General features: G+C 43.5%; 1 protein-coding gene across 1 annotated transcript in view; it reads left to right on the top strand.

Annotated features, from left to right (window-relative positions):
• The window catches only part of mdn1 (midasin AAA ATPase 1), an 88,937-nt gene extending 72,132 nt beyond the window's left edge, over nt 1-16,805 (top strand). The window contains exons 85-104 of the mRNA XM_079526881.1: nt 286-447; nt 1,015-1,149; nt 1,651-1,786; nt 2,613-2,791; nt 3,218-3,349; nt 3,669-3,816; nt 4,546-4,826; nt 5,182-5,340; nt 6,118-6,219; nt 6,810-7,008; nt 8,723-8,890; nt 9,267-9,421; nt 9,543-9,632; nt 10,281-10,396; nt 11,147-11,321; nt 11,568-11,641; nt 12,064-12,178; nt 12,810-12,876; nt 13,954-14,096; nt 14,547-16,805. Coding sequence (XP_079383007.1) covers nt 286-447; nt 1,015-1,149; nt 1,651-1,786; nt 2,613-2,791; nt 3,218-3,349; nt 3,669-3,816; nt 4,546-4,826; nt 5,182-5,340; nt 6,118-6,219; nt 6,810-7,008; nt 8,723-8,890; nt 9,267-9,421; nt 9,543-9,632; nt 10,281-10,396; nt 11,147-11,321; nt 11,568-11,641; nt 12,064-12,178; nt 12,810-12,876; nt 13,954-14,096; nt 14,547-14,732 — 2,922 coding nt within the window. The 3' untranslated portion in view covers nt 14,733-16,805. The remainder of the gene's footprint in view (nt 1-285; nt 448-1,014; nt 1,150-1,650; nt 1,787-2,612; nt 2,792-3,217; nt 3,350-3,668; nt 3,817-4,545; nt 4,827-5,181; nt 5,341-6,117; nt 6,220-6,809; nt 7,009-8,722; nt 8,891-9,266; nt 9,422-9,542; nt 9,633-10,280; nt 10,397-11,146; nt 11,322-11,567; nt 11,642-12,063; nt 12,179-12,809; nt 12,877-13,953; nt 14,097-14,546) is intronic.
• The last annotated feature ends 2 nt before the right edge of the window (nt 16,806-16,807 follow it).

The following is a 16,807-nucleotide window of genomic DNA, read 5'->3' as shown; positions in this document are numbered from 1 at the left end:
GTTTGGACAAAATCTGGAAGAGTATAAAAAAAATCTGTATCGCAAAAATCCTGGGGGGCGGTAGATTTTCTGCTCTGGCATGATTGGCGATCGGGCCAACGGTGCCCCCCGAGATTAGCTGTTCACGGATGGAAGGACGGACACACGGACGGACAGACAGGGGCCAAAACATAGTCTCGGCCACGCCTGGTGGAGAGAAGAAAGTGTATCTAATGGCATTCCCAAAATATGGAGGCCAGATTGAAAGTGGTTAAGTCTGTGTTGTGTGTCCATGGTGGCGTTCAGGAGGTGGACGAGGCCTGCAGGATGCTGCTGCGTGTGGAGCCCATGCTGGGGGTGTACTCTGACCTGGTCCGCTACTACATGGCCATCTCGCTGGGAGCCCACAGGAGCACTGGGAAACTACTGTCTGTGCTGGCCAGCATCTTCACCGAGCTCGCCCAGAAGGTACAGTACGCAGATGGCGATGAGCGAGTGATGTCAGGACTTCGGTAGTATATGTCCCAAACTGTTACTCTTCAGGAATAGAAATGGGGGAAAACATATCCTGTGTTCCAATGGATCCAATGGAGTTATTATTTTACTCGCATGCTCGTGTTAGTACTTCTAATTTAAAATATAAATAGAAGCAAAGTGAGCTTGTATTGTATATCGGCTATTTATTGCTACTTTGTCTGACACTGTTGTATGACAAATTAGGGCATTGATTTTAATTTAATTTAGTTTAAATATGGAGATACAAGGTTTCTACCTGACAGCATGCAACAATATGTAAACCAAGGACAGGACACATTTTCTTTAATCTATATCCTTCACAGTGGTTAGGACCTTCACAGCTCAATTATTGTAGAAATTTAATTTCAAACACTCTTTTTTTCCCCCCTAACTCAAAATTGTTGGTGATAAACAGATAAGTGAGCTGTTCCATCACGTTTGATCATCAGCGTGTTCTGGTTGTTCTCAGGGTTTCTGCCTGCCGCAGGAGCTAATGGGAGGTGTTATGTTTGTTCTCAGGGTTTCTGCCTGCCGCAGGAGCTAATGGGTGGGGACGGTGAAGGGGCTACGGAGTTCCACGACTACGAGGGAGGTGGCATAGGAGAAGGAGAGGGCCAAAAAGATGTCAGCGACAAGATTGAGAATGAAGACCAGGTGATTTACTATTTTTATTATGCTGTAGTAATTGTAACTTTGATTTCTGGACATCCAGTTTGGTTGTGGTCTGAATTTTGCCAAGGCCAGTCATCAGTGCAAGGCTCGTGTCTTGAACAATTGTTGTTTCTTACTAACCTGGTTATCAGCCTGATACGCTGCGTTCTGTGATTTGTTTGTCACTTCGCTACTCAGTCTGGCCAGCCTCCTGTTTGACTCGTCTTTCATAACGCCACCTGTTACGTAGTTAGTTACTATTAGTAACTAGGACTGATACCTAGTCTATGCTCCGTCATATGACTGTCACAGACCAGAAAACCATAGGCCTCCATCCACTAGGGTTTGTCTATGATTGGCACATCATACGAGTCTGGTCTGGAGCAGCATCTCTTTATTATGAAAAGTATAAATTGTGTGCTTGATTGTACAAGCATAGTTGAGTTGGATACTGGGAGACCATCGAAGACAAGACTGTAGCGCATCATGTCTCTGTCTCGGTAGGTGGAGGACACCTTCCAGGAGGGCCAGGAGAAAGAAGAACAGCAGGACAAGAAGAACATCAAGGAAGAAGACAACGCCATCGAGATGTCGGAAGACTTTGATGGCCAGATGCACGACGGTGAAGAGAGAGAGCCAGGTGGGTTATCAACTCGAAATACTACCATGGTAACATGATAACATCCCTTCTATTTACACGGTCATTGTAATATAAAATAATTTATAAATATATAAAAGTAATCCAACTATAAATCTCTTGGGTGCCAATCACACAAGACACTGATGGACAGCAGGCTTGGGCGAGATTGGGCCAGTGGTTCTCAAACATTAGCATATGAAGGATCCCCAAATTAATATGTATCTGGCCGACCCCCATCTAAAATATTTTTTGCCAGGAACCCCTGTACAAAATTTCTGTTGTTAAAATGTTTCAAAAATATTCTTTTAGTCAAGGTGCTTTTGAAAATAGCAGCTCTAGAAGCTCATGGTGCATCACATTGTATGTTGGCTATTTTCAAATAGCCAATGCATATAGGCTTAGCAGATTTTTATGCTATATTATTAACTAATTACTATATTATTAAGTTTGTTGGGGACCCCCTGGAACCCTCTCAAGGAGGCCCCTTTTCCACTGGGGTTGAACCGTTTCAGTTCTTTTTTCCTGCCTAATATTGAATCAGCTCAGTGTTTCCACTGAAAATGAACTGATTCCCTAAAAGTTGGTTCAGAACTGGAACAGTTCCATTAAAAGGCACCAAAGTTCCAAGAATCTAGATCGGAACCAGTTCTAGAACCAAAGTTATTTTGGTGGAAAAGGGGCCTTTGAGAACCACTGAATTAGGCAATCACACTCTGAAAATGAGAATATTCTCATCCTTCACCAGCATTTTGTAAACCGATAGGGTTCTGTGAATATAATGTACTAAATGTAACCACACATCTCGCGTCTCTTTGACCGCTTGCAGGTGAAGATGAAGAGGAGGAGTCTGACAAGGAGGATGACGAGGAGCTGGACAAGAAGATGGGCGACCTGGGCGACGGCCAGACGGACACTCTGGACGAGAGGATGTGGGGCGACGATGAGGACGATGAAGACCAAGAGGGCAGCGACAAGGAGGAGGAGTCTGGCAACGGCATGGACCAGGTACGTGCAAGCGGTTGCGATTGTCACGGTCAGATGTTGTTTCTTTTTTCTTTTTTTATATATATATAGGGTGGTTTACGGTGGGGGCACTGGCCTAGCGGTACAGGCACACAGGGCACCCACTGGCCTAGCGGTACAGGCACATACCACATAGGCGCATGGCATGCCTGACAGCATGTCGTGGGTTCGAGTCTCGATTCATTCCCTTTCTCTCTCTCCGTTTCCTGTCTATCTCCACTAAAGTATGTCATATCAATAAAGGCAGAAAAGACCAAAAATATCTTTAAATAAAGTGGTTTACGGTGTGCACGGAGAACTATTTGACCATACTACTCACAAGGTGACCATTTTGCTCTTACGTCACAAAGTGTCGATTTGTTGTGACTTATGTCAACCAGTCCATCCAAACCTGGTTTGTCTCCTCAGGGGGAGTCAGAATTAGTCGCCAAAGATGACAACCTGGACGCCGCAGATCCCAATAAAGACCAGAAGAAGAACCAGGACAAGGACGATCAGATGGACGAGGACAAAGAGAAGATCCATGAACAAGGAGACGAGGTAGTGTTTTGGACGATTCCAGACGTTTACGTCTGTAAATTAGGCATAACTCTTAGTTAGTGCCGGTCTCTAACCGTTTCACTCAACTAGAGATTGGTGAGAATGACACGGCCTTCGTTTCTGTGGGTGAAACACATTCAGAGATCATTTTCTTTTGTGCTTTAAGATTTTAAGATGAATTTGAAGATAGAATCAGTAAGCTTAGTTTTGTCAGGGAGGTTTTCTCCTCTGTTTCAGCAACTACGTTTAGTTTAGACGTCGCCGTGTGTATCAACGCGGCAACGAGGCTAAACTCTCCCCTAAACGTCTCTTTTTGCAGAGGGAGTTCGATGAGAACGAGGTGGACCCCTACTACGGCAAGCAGGAGAAGAAGGCGGACCCCGAGGCCATAGACCTCCCTGAGGAGCTCAACCTGGACCAGGAGGACGAGCAGGGGGACCACGACGAAGGGGACGGCGAGGGGGACGGTGAGATGGTCAACCGCTCACACTGTAGAGAAGTCACTAGTATGGAGGCACTAGAACTTAGAGTTCCAACATTCCAATAGACTTCCGTCAATACACTGGCATGAGTGCCTCTCCTAGAGTAGTAACCTGTGAGACTGGGTAAATGTACTGTATTTTTATTACATTTTTGTAATAAATTACATTACACTTATTTCAATACATTTACATGTGATGTATTGTCAGGCCACGAGCCTGTAATAAAGCTTATATAATGGAGAATATTCATATGATATTCAGTAACATATTGCCAGAACCAACCTACCAGTTTGGAATTTGTTTAGGCGTGCTCGGAGAGAACAACCAGAATAACAAGGATGCAGCGCTCGCCATGCTACTACCTATTGTTCACACATACTGTAGAGTTCCAGCGTGGAACTCTCTTAATGGGTGTTTATGAAGCACAATCAATACATGAACGACATGATCGCATCTCGGTGAGATCAAAGGGTGTCATAACTTTCTTTCAACGGGTCTGGGAGGCACTATTTTGGGACTGGAGCTGCATAATCTTTGGGATTTATTTGGGAGGGGCTCAGAGGAATTAATTTCTGTGTTCATTTGACAACATATTTTAACTGTAGAGAACTTGATGCAGAAGTCACTATGAACTTGTGAGAGTATTTTTACTGTGCGACCGAAGTATAAAATGTGTTTAAATAAAAGTTTTGCTATTTTCTTCTTCCCTGCCAGAGGAGAACCCCTTTGACATCGAGGAGAAGCCCCCGAACCTGGACGAGAAGGAGGGTGGAGAGAAAGAGGGAGAGGAGGAGGACGGAGCCGAGGGGATGGAGGAGGACCAGCCTGGCCAACCGGGCGAGGAGAAGGACCAGGAGGCCCAGCCTGAGGAGAAAGAGGAGGGAGAAGGAGACAAGGATTCTGCTGAGAAAGAGGAGGAGGAGAAGGATGAAGGACAAGAGGCAGGGAAACAAGAAGATCTGGCCGTTCCAAATGACAAGGGACAGAAACCTAAAGTATGTTTTGTGAGCTAGATAGATAAGCTCCTTTGTTTGACAATAAAGTATAGAGGGCCAAAGTGATTATTTTATGTTAAATGTTTGTCAATTTGGCAGATTACATTTAATTTAAATATTTACCCCAAATTGATGTCTATCATGATTCATGTTACATTTTAATATTTGGCATTAATTATAACTGTTAAAAAGCTTGCACAGTATAACTATAAGATAACACTTATTAAAGCATGCAACGTTTGGGTCACCAAGACATTCAAGCATGTTGGTATTATACAAATGATAGTCATTAGTGGAAGTGGAACATTTGCAATCCTTGCCGCCAGCTGTTCATGACTGTTCTGTATACTTCCAGGAGGATGACGAGGAGGGGCCCGGTGAGGATGAGGAGCAGCCGGAGTCTGCAGACAGGAAGGAGCACAACACGGACGGACAGACTGGAGAGGAGAACGTCCAGAGTGAGACGGCTGTGGAGCTGGCAGGAGAGGCCTCAGAGAAAGACCAGGCTAAGGAGGTACAGTATGTCTGTCACCATGTGTTCATTGCACTCAAAGAGAGACTACACATTTACATTTGTTCTCCCTCAGTTACTGTGAGCACAAAAAGCGATCATTATGTTGTTGTTTTATTTATTTTTAATATTCTTTCCATAAAATGTATCGATGTATCTATTAACAAAAGACAATGAAGGTATACAAAAGCAGCTTAGAGGAGTAGTTCACCCAAAAGAATACTTATTTTCTATCAATTACACACCCCATGAAGCCTTGAATTCATGGAGATTATTTTGTCAAATTCCTTTAGCAGATAATTGAGTCAGATTAATTGAGTCTCCGCCGGTCATAAAGTTATTGGTTTAGAAATGTGACAAAAACATCTCCATGCATTCTAGGCTGCATGGGGTGTGTAATTGATAGAAAATAATTATTTGGGGGAACTACTCCTAGCTCTATTTCCCAGGTGCCCATGGTTGTCAGAAGAGAAATTCTTATGGAGGATGTAATCTAAAAGATAGTAGTCTACCTAATGAGTTTGTAAGCGGGTCGCCGGGTCAAGACCTGTTCTTTGTGTAACAAGTGTATTGTACCGGTGTGTTCAGAGCCAGTTTCTACAACCCATAGACTCTGGTTTAAACCACACCACAGAGCAGCAGGATGGTGCAACACACCAGACCACAGTCTCCACAGTGGCTGGACCTGCACTGCCATACAATAAAACCTTTTTAAGTCGCTCTGGATATTTGCTAAATGCTTGTAGATGTTGAAATAGTGCATTGCTTTTCGTTTGTCAGGAGCATGGCAGCGGGTCGGCCGATGCCAGCCAGTCAGAGGGCCACCAGTCCAAGCTCATGGCCAGAATGGCTTCTCAGAGACACACTCAGAGCAAGACGCAGGTACGTACAGTACAGCCTCCTGGGATGAACGCTGTTCATCCCAGGAGGCAGGTCATCCCCGTTTCCTTTAATCGTTAGATTGATGATAGATAGTGATGCATTTATCACACTAGCCCTTGTGAGATATGCCCCCCCCCCCCCCCCCCCCCACTTGTGGCCGCCGGTGGTACTGCGCCCTGGGTGCGTTTTGGCATTTTTAATTCACTAATAAAAAAAGGGCTTCGTTAAGACCTCCATATTATTATGGTCAATGCCTGTGTGAAAAGTGGGAGCGATTGGTGCAGGCAGTGAGGAGATACAGCGGTGTTTCTGACAGACAGACACACATTCAGACAGACATTGACTGAATTATAGTATGATAAGCATGTTATAATGTGTTGTACAACAACTGCTGTATGCTACATGTTGAGAGCTTGTACAACAACTACTGCTTGTAGATCGGCTATTTTAGGCAGTCTTTCCAAAAATGGGTGAAAATGATCTATCCATCAACATCAACAATGATCAGGTTTTCCCACTTGTCTCTAAATATAATGTCAAACCCCCACCGCTCACCGTTTGTCCCGTTTCTCCGTCGCCTGCTACTTCAGAGCTTCAAGAGGAAACCTGGCCAGGCGGACAACGAGCGCTCCACGGGGGACTACAACGAGCGCATCAACAAGCGCCTGCGCACCGTGGAGAGCTGCAAGGACAGGACGGAGGACACGCGGCAGGGCCAGGCGCAGCAGGAGTCAGACGTGTACGAACACATCAAACAGGGCGAGACGGCCTACGACACTCAGACATATGGTCAGTGATTTGTTTTATGATGGTGCTTGTGCTTCTGTGCCGTGCCGGTAGAAACGTTCTTTTTTTTTTCAATTTACGTTTTATTGAATTTTAATCAAACATACATGAACGACTGACAATTGACAAGACATACAACCGAAAACAAAACAAGACAATATACGTACAATACACACAAGGGGAGATGTCTGCCTCTCTTCTCCATCGATGAACATTCATAATACATAAGTATAATACAGGTGCATATACAGGTTAAACAGGTTTAACTGAAACTATACAAAATCAGGTCTTATGGTAGAAACATGAGCAATCCATCTAAACCAGTTATCTGTGAAGACTTCAACCTGACCTCTGAAGCTGAATGTAATTCTCTCCATAATAAATATACTATAGATTAAATCAATCCATTCATTTATAGTTGGTATTACATTTGTAAGCCACTTTTTTGTTAAGGCTTTTTTGGATGCCACCAGCAATACCCTCAATAGATACTGATCCTGCTTTACAAATTGAAGTCCCTCCAGATCTGCAAGATACATGGTTTTAAAATCAAAAGGAATGTCAACACCAAAAACTGCTTCCAGGACACTGTGGACACTTCTCCAAAATGGAACCACAGAAGGGCAACTCCAGAACACATGAAAATGACCTGCCAATGTTTCCCCACAGAGTCTCCAACAGTCCGACTGATACGTGTAATGTCTTTTCTGGGCTGGAGTGCAAAAGAAACGACTCACATTTTTCCAGCTGAATTCTCTCCATGTGGGGGAACTACTCATTTTCCACTGATGTTTACATATTCTTTCCCATTCTTCTGCTGATATAGTAAGGTTGCCCTCTGCTTCCCATCTTGCTTTAATATTCAGAGTATTATCTCCTTTCATGTTTTGAAGCACTACATATACATTTGAAACTATCTTTTGATAAGTAGAGCCTGCATACGCATTTTGGAAAATCTTAATGATCTCTACTCCTGTTGCATCTTCTCTTCTTAATAGCCTTCTATTTATAAAGTCTCTGATTTGTAGGTACCTAAAAAGGTCCTGATTCTGTAAATTAAATTTGTCTTTCAGGTCCTGGAAGCTCATCACATTACCCTGTTTTAAAAGAGTACAATATGCAGAGAGGCCATTGGTAGAAACGTTCTTAAACCATTTAAGACCTGAGCTCGATTCTACAAAATGCCTTCTAAATCAGTAATTAGCTGATGTACAGTACCAGACGCGATGTGAGCTTGTATATCTGCTATGTTATTTAAAATCCTTTCCTGGTTTTAGTGGGTTAAAGAGAATGAAGTTAAGTCAACAAGTACAGTAGACCTGATGGATCAATGCTCTAGTATGTTAAGTTTGTAGCCAGTTTGTCAGTAGTTCAAGGCCCACCCAAGTCATTTTGTGTGTATATCATTGTGTAACACTGTACTGGTGTGTTCAGAGCCAGTTTCTCAAAGCCATAGACTCTGGTTTTACCACACCACACAGCAGCAGGATGGTGCCAAATACAAATTATAACAATACGAATAATTCCAGACCACAATCTGCACAGTGGCTGGACCAACACCTTCCCTACATTTTGACCTTGTACTTTGTATGTTGCTCCGGAGCCTTGGGAACTAATGGTTCCCGAGCTATGTGGCCCATCGGTCAGGAACAACAACAGGGTATTTGAGTCTGAGGTGGCTCAACTGGTGTGTAAAAGTGTGTGTTTTCGTGTGTAGATGTCGCCAGCACAGACCAGCAGAAACCAGCTGGGCCTCAACAAGACCAGGACAAAGATGACGACGACATTGCCATGGATACCGGGGAGCAGGAGGAGGACTTGCAGGCGGTCGATGCCCCAGAGCTGAAGCCAGAAAAGCTGGACTCCACCAAGACCTCCCAGAAAGGTTTATCATTTACTCAACAATTATTTGTTTGAACACTTGTTTGTGTCGGGCATTGTTGTGTGCATACCGGTTCACTTTGTCCCCACATTTGTCATACAGACACAGTACCTATATACAAGACAATAAGTCCACAATAAAACTGCATTTGTGCTTTATTAACCACTTTAAACCTAGCATCCCTATTCAGGGCATGTTCTTACATATATGTAAACCTTATACATGTAGAAATCATTTTGAAAATGGATCTACAAGCTTACAACATGTCGTGTCACGACACATTATGAGGTGTTCAATGGTCTAGTTTCGCTCGCAATTGTATGACGGAGTATACCGGGCTTAAGTGGTTAAAGTCACATCTAATTGTTTGTAATTGCAGCGAGTGTGGAAGGTGGAGAGATGGAGACCCAGACGCACAGAGAGGAGGAGGAGAGACGGAGAGACAGAGAACAGGGCGAGGATGAAGAGCATCCAGAGAGATGCACCCAGTCCACCATCCACACTGTCCCAGAGCTGCTCATGGACCTGGATCAGGTACTGAATAATGATGGGTGGATGTGGAACAGATATAAACCTTAGATGGATATTGTCTCGAACAGAATGATGGATGACAACAAACTGAAGTCTCTGTGTGTCTGTGTCTGTGTCTGTCCAGAAAGCGGAGGTGGACCCAGAGGAGATCAGAAGAGAGATGGAGATGCAGTTGGAAGCCTGGCAGAAACAAGCCCCCGGAGCTGCAGAGGAGGTGACGTCACCCGTTTATTTTATTAGCACAAGATAGTTAAAATCACAAAAAAGGAAGAATACACAATCAGATACAGTGCAGAAGTTAGAAGCCCATGGTATACAATCTGTAATTCCACCCGACAACCTGGAAGCTGTCATTTTTATCTTTGTACCCAGAAGGGTATTTGACCGATCACGACAGTGTTCATGAAAATGTATATAATTTTTATTTAATTCTGCTAAGCAGCTAGTGAGCTAGGGTAAGGATTAGATTTATTTTTTTACATGACTGCACAGTTGAAACAGAAGTTGGGGTCGCCAAGTTCAAATATCTTTGTGTAACAAGTGTATTGTACCGGTGTGTTCAGAGCCAGTTTCTACAACCATAGACTCTGGTTTAAACCACACCACAGAGCAGCAGGATGGTGCAACACAACAGGCCACAGTCTCAACAGTGGCTGGACCTGCACTTCCATACAATAAAACCTTTTTAAGTCACTGTGGATATTTGCTGAATGCATAATTGACTAATTGTAGCTGTTGAAGAGTTTTGTTCCTAAATAAGGCCATCACCAAAAGTGAAACTCATTATTAAAACCTGCATCAGCTTTTATTTCTGTTTTGATGACAAACTTTTTTTTGTGTGTTGTTTCTATTTGTGATGCAGGAGAGTGCAGCAGCGGCCATGTGGCATCAGTACCAGACGCTGACCTCTGCCCTTTCCCAGCAGCTGTGTGAACAGCTCCGCCTCATCCTGGAACCTACTCAGGCCGCTAAGCTCAAGTCAGTACAGTACAGTACAGTACAGTACAGTACAGTACAGTACAGTACAGTACAGTACAGTACAGTACAGTACAGTACAGTACCACACCACATACAGTAGCTCACATGTCTTCATGACTACCACGACTGATTTCAGTCATTTGGATTCCATAGAAGCCTCCATGTCTTCTATGGAAGCATGTCATGCACCGACAACAGCAGTTCGGATGACTTATAAAGAAGCCAACGTTAGCTTAGCTGATTTTGCTTCCAGTTCATTTTGGTGCGAATTTTAGGATCTTCAAAACAAATCATCATGCAATCCATGGCAGGGAAGGGACTATCACTATACAGACAATTCTGTATAGTGAATGTGTTAAATCCACGCCCTACTTGATCATACTACATCGTCACACAAAAGCATCAAAAGTTGCAGATCTGCAAGCTACTTTCGCTATTTGAATCCTGAAAAGTAACATTTTTGGACATATTAGGGTTACACCCGACAGAGACAAAATAACAGTGTTGTCAGAATGACCTGCAGGCTGAACAAAGCCCATGGCATTCATCCTGACAATACAATGAATAGGGATCGGATGTTAGGTTCTTAGCTTGCTTATGATCCTTGGTGACTATTTCTATGTATTTGATGTATTACCTTGTGTTGTTCTTGCTTACTGTAAATCGCTCCGGATTAAGAGCGTCTGCTAAATGCCTAAATTGTAAATTGGATGCATCACAGCACTGTCTGACAACGAATGCTTTGCACAGGGGAGACTACCGCACAGGGAAGCGGCTCAACATGAGGAAGGTGATCCCCTACATCGCCAGCCAGTTCCGCAAAGACAAGATCTGGCTGAGGAGAACCAAACCCAGCAAGAGAGAGTACCAGATCTGTGTGGCCATCGACGACTCCTCCAGCATGGTGGACAACCACTCCAAACAGGTCAGCACACATCTACCACATACCGAGTTAAAACGGAAGAAGACTGTATTAAAACGTTGTTGACTAATGACTATCTACTTAATTGTCTTCTCAAGGCCAGAACGTTTTTTTCTTTTTTTGCCACTCAAGTCGGGTACGCTGATGTCATGCGCATAGCTCTATTATTCTTTCTTACAGCACAGACAGATAAACGGTTAAACTACTGTACAAACTGATGAAGTCCTGTTTGTGTCCTCTATGTTCCAGCTGGCTTTTGAATCCCTGTCGGTGATCGCCAATGCCCTCACTCTGTTGGAGGTGGGCCAGGTCTCTGTATGCAGGTAAGAACACACTGCATCAGGCTTCTTGGATTAATTTGCTCACGGGTGATGAAACCAAAAATCATTATCCTAGGAGCCCACTTAACCTCGGAAGATAGAAAAGTGTCACAGAAAATGGATTGATGTCTGGTACAGTAAGACAAGTGACTCCTAGAGACGTTGTTGACCACTTTCAACATGGGTCTTCAAAATTGTATTTTTCAAAATTTGAAGGAGGAAAAAAAGAACGAATAGAAAATAGATGAGCTAAGCTTGTATATTCTTTATCTTCTCCACTTTTGTGTGAGTGACACTGCTGTACGACAATACAATAGGGGTTAAGTTGTTAAGCCTGTGTGAGTACAGTTACAGTATGCGTGCTGTTATCCCCTGTCTCCCTAACATGCCTTTGACGAAGAGCTAACATGTATTTGTATTTGCAGTTTCGGGGAGTCCGTGCAGCTCCTCCATCCCTTCCAGCAGCAGTTCAACGACGAATCAGGAGCCAGGATACTGAGACTGTGTCAGTTCCAGCAGAAGAAGACCAGGATAGCACAGGTACTGTCGGAGCCACACGTTCACAAAACTACAAGCTACAACAAACTCTGCTTCCAAACATGGACTCCCCACCCCATAGCCTTCCTTCTACAACAGGGGTGCATGTGTTTGGTTAGACACCCTACCCAAAATCCTAAACGCACGCGGACGCCACGGGTGATTTTTTTTTCGTAAATAAATTCCCTGCTTGATCATGCTACAGTGTCACACAAAAGTATCAAAGCAGATCTGTAAGCTTGTGGTGAGAATTAAGTGATGCGTTTTGAGCTCGTAGATCTGCAACTTTTGCTATTTTTTAATCTGAATCCTGAAAAGTTAAAGTTTTTTTTGAGCAGATGAAGTTTAACGATAAACGCAACGATACATACTGAAATATTATGGCCACAGTTTAAAATAAATCTGCTCGGAAGGCAATAATTGCAACAATTTTACTCCATTCCTTATTGATAATGTTATATTCTTCAAGAGGCGGGCTACCGTTCAATCATAGCATCATATGCTAGCTATGGTTTTCTCATGCAGTTTTCATAGCAAATTGTTGTTGTCGGATAAAGTAGATACTTCTACTACAATCATTTACGGTCATACACTGTACTCTAGATCAATGACTGACTGTGTCTGTGCTCTGCAGTTTCTAGAGACGTCCGCTAAAATGTTTGTCTCAGCGCGACAGAAGACGGCAGGATCGCCAAACGCAGGTAATGTGTTCTACGTAACGTTTGTGCATGTACCACCCACTGTAGACAACCGCACAATACAAATATTGAAGAGGTTTGGAGATTGTCTATTAGTCTGTCCTATTAGACAGTGTGACATGTTTTCAAGCTGGGTGCATGGCCTATGGTTTTCTGAAATACTAAATACTAAATAAAGAAGAAAGCACAAACTTGCGTAGTACCTTAGTGCTTGCTGACTTGAATGAAGAATGTGTGTACCAGACACCAGGAAATAATCTTTCATACACAATCTTTCTTGCCACTTAAACCCTATATACTTCATTGCCCCTCTACACCAAATCTCTGTCACTGAATATTCGCTACTTTGACATGCCCATAATGGGGACACTGGGGTTCATTTGGTTAAAGATACTAGTGGAGGTTGTAACATCGCTGTGTGACTGGTTTACCTCGTTGCGTAACCTTTCTGCCCTGACTAACAGACACACTCATGAATGCACCGCTGATTGAATCCACCCCTCTGTGCTGCTTAGTAAAATGGGGTCCATGCCCAGATTGTATCTCAGGTCCAACAAACAAGCCTTCAGTGTGTCACCATGAGACCAGGATCAGAGCCAAGTCCTCCAGGTCAAAAGCAGGCCTTTGTTGTGTCCACAAAGGCCCCGGTGGAGCAAATGTTAGCGCTGTATGGAGCTGGGCTACAGGCCATGTCAGAAACCCAGTATCATTCTCCCAGTGAAGGTGGCTCAGCGACCTAGATGTCTATCGAAACAAAAAAAAATAGAAGCCTTTGTAGATGGGCAGTAGAGGCTCACCTGGTAAATGGTGTATTTATATAGGACGGAGGAAACCAACCTGCACATCGGTAGCAATTAGGGTTTCAGAGTCTTGCTCAAGGACAGTTCAACACTAACTCTGGGGGAGCCCGGGATCGAACTGGGAACCTCACGGTTCCCATCCAGCCGCTCTACCGGCCACTCTACCCGTGTGCACGGATAGGGGAAATGTCTGTTTTTGGCCACTGACAGATAAGTAAAAATAATTTAATTTGATTGTGATGATGCTATTTCATCCGTTTGTGCCTTTCTCTGTCCACAGAGACAGCCCAGCTGTTGCTGGTGGTGTCGGATGGACGCGGTCTCTTCCTGGAGGGGAAGGACAAGGTGACGGCCGCTGTGCAGGCGGCGCGAAACGCCAACGTCTTTGTCATCTTTGTGGTGCTGGACAACCCCAACTCAAGGGTAAGGGCAGTCTCAAATTAATACAAGTTGATGTTGTTTGTTGCTTTTGTGTAGATCAGTGCCTTTCTGTGCCCCAGGGCACACCAATGGACTTGTCAAAATCGCACACCTGTATTCATAGCGAGAATAGTCAATCTACGAGCTCTTTTTTTTTGTTTGCCTTTTATAAAGCCATTAAAACCGGGAGAGCACTACCGATTAAGAACGCGTTTGTAGATTCCGACTCAGGTCTCAATGGGTTGAAAATTAAATTATGTTCTCTCCCCCCCTGCGGTCCCAGAGAGTTCCACAAACTTTTGTGTAATGCTTTTTAAGCTGATGTTTGTTTTATGGTAAGTGGATCTTCCCAGCGTAAGATTGTCCCACGTACGTATGTGCCTGAACAGTGCATCTAAGTGACAAATGAACTGAATCGGAATGTCTCTACCCTCTCGTATTGACTCCCTTCAGGACTCCATCCTGGACATCAAGGTTCCCATCTTCAAAGGGCCGGGGGAGCTGCCAGACATCCGCTCCTACATGGACGAGTTCCCCTTCCCCTTCTACATCATCCTGCGTGACGTCAACGCCTTGCCCGAGACCCTGAGCGACGCGCTGAGGCAGTGGTTCGAACTCGTCACGGCCACCGACCACTAACGCCGCCGAACGAGAAGCCATTGTTATTCTTAATTTTTGTTTTGTTTTTCTTTTTGTTTTCCCCCCCAAAAAACTGAGAGGCGAGGGCGGCAGCCAGCCACCTGCACAATTGCCACACTTCTGGCCGCTACGCCTCTCAAAAACCACAGAACTCTGAAAGAAAACACATAAATAAAACGAGGACTCCAAAAAGACGGATTTTCCGCTGTACATGTGCCTTTATTTTCTTATTTTTACTCTGATTTTAGTAGACTCTGTAGAGTTTGATAGCGAAACCCTTTTGCCGTTTTCTGTCTTTGTCTTCATCAGGGGAATTCTGGAAGTTAACTCTTTTTTGTAATGTAACAAGGATTGCTTTAACTTGCACGTCTCTTAAAAGAAATGATAGAAAATGAAATGTGATTCCCTTGCGTATGAATACACCTCAGTGAAGAGTCCAGTAAAATACCTCTTTCCCCCACCTTGTACTATATACCCCCTCCTTCCCCCTCCTTCATGTTTGTGTGGATGTCTTAGTCAGTGTTGCAATTGCTCATCAGAATCACTCATCTTTCAATGTGAACACATCATAAAGGCCCCTTTTCCACCAATAGAACTTTGATTCTAGAACTGGTTCTGTTCTAGATTCTTGGAACCTTGGTGCTTTTCACGGAACCGGCTGCGAACCGGCTTGCGTTTCCTCCAGTTTTTAGCAGTACTACTGTTGTCAGGAGTCCCCAGTTGCCCCAGGTAGTAGGTACGATTCCAGGCCTGGCTAGCAATGTGTCAAATATATTTCAAGGGGGAAATTCAACTGTCAATGGCAGTTAGTTTACCTTTCTTTAATGATGATGTTTCGATTGCTTTTGCCATTGTATATCACATCTGCATCTTCCAACCTGTAGCATAGTGACACCCCCACTTTGGCTTATTTTATTACTTTTAGGGTTCTGTCTTCTGAACCAAATCATTTTCAGTGGAAACACTCTGAACTGGTTCAAAATTAGGCAAGGAAGAAAGAACGGAACAGATTCCAACCTGGTGGATAAGTGGCCACAGAGTTGTGAACTTTGTATGAAAAAACAACCCCCCTTCATGATGCCATGACTAGGGCTGCAACTATCATTTATTTAGTTAGAGATTATTTTATTGATAACTTTTTCGGTTAATCGAATAATCGAGAAGCGGGTTCTTTTTTATTTTTTAATACAAATCGATGAAATTAATTTCGGTTTGACTTTTTTTCTTTTTATACACTTTGTTAAGAGTGTTGTAAAATGTTGCACAATGGTGTCACACAAAAGTAGCAAAAATAGCCAATACAGTATAAGCGCATTGTGAGCTTGTAGAGTGGCTATTTCTGGGGTTTTTTTGTTATCGATTATTATGAATCGATTGTTTTTTATTATCAAGAATGATATTGATTAGTTCAATTAACTGTTGCACCCTAGCCCTAGTCATTTACGGACATCACGAGTCACTTAAATGAAGAGCTAATTGTGCCTTGGAGAGGAAATGGTATTGTATCGGTATTGCATCTCACATTTGCACCCAAATCATCTGTTGTTGTAACGGTCGCTTACAGACCCGACCACGACTCTGAAGGTCAGTATTTTTAGAAAATGCAGTTCTTATGCACTTTGAACTAGCACAGGGACTGCTGCGGACTTATCCAATTTTGATAGAACGCTCCAATAACAACTTTTTGTGGTCTAAAGACTTGTATCTGCCACTTTCATTTTATAAAGTGTGTGTGTGTGTGTGTGTGTGTGTGTGTGTGTGTGTGTGTGTGTGTGTGTGTGTGTGTGCGTGTGCGCGTGTGCGTGTGCGTGTGCGCGTGCGCGCGTGCGTGCGTACTGCTGAAGGAGAGTTTAGGAATACATCACATTGTCCCAGATTAGGAGAAGATTCAACAGTGTTTGGATTGTGCATTGAAATGTTAATCACTGATGTGTTTTTGTTTTTGCATTATGCACACAAATGTAAGCAGGCATCCGTTATATTCAAGAGGTTGTTTCTTCATACTACCCATCCATTAATCCATAACATAACACGTTACAGTATGACTCTGACAATAAAACGTTTCAAATACCACT

This window comes from Electrona antarctica (genome assembly GCF_951216825.1).
Source record: "Electrona antarctica genome assembly, chromosome: 17".
Lineage (NCBI taxonomy): Eukaryota > Metazoa > Chordata > Actinopteri > Myctophiformes > Myctophidae > Electrona > Electrona antarctica.
The sequence above is the reverse complement of the archived record's forward strand: the minus strand, read 5'-3'. Positions and strand labels throughout refer to the sequence as shown.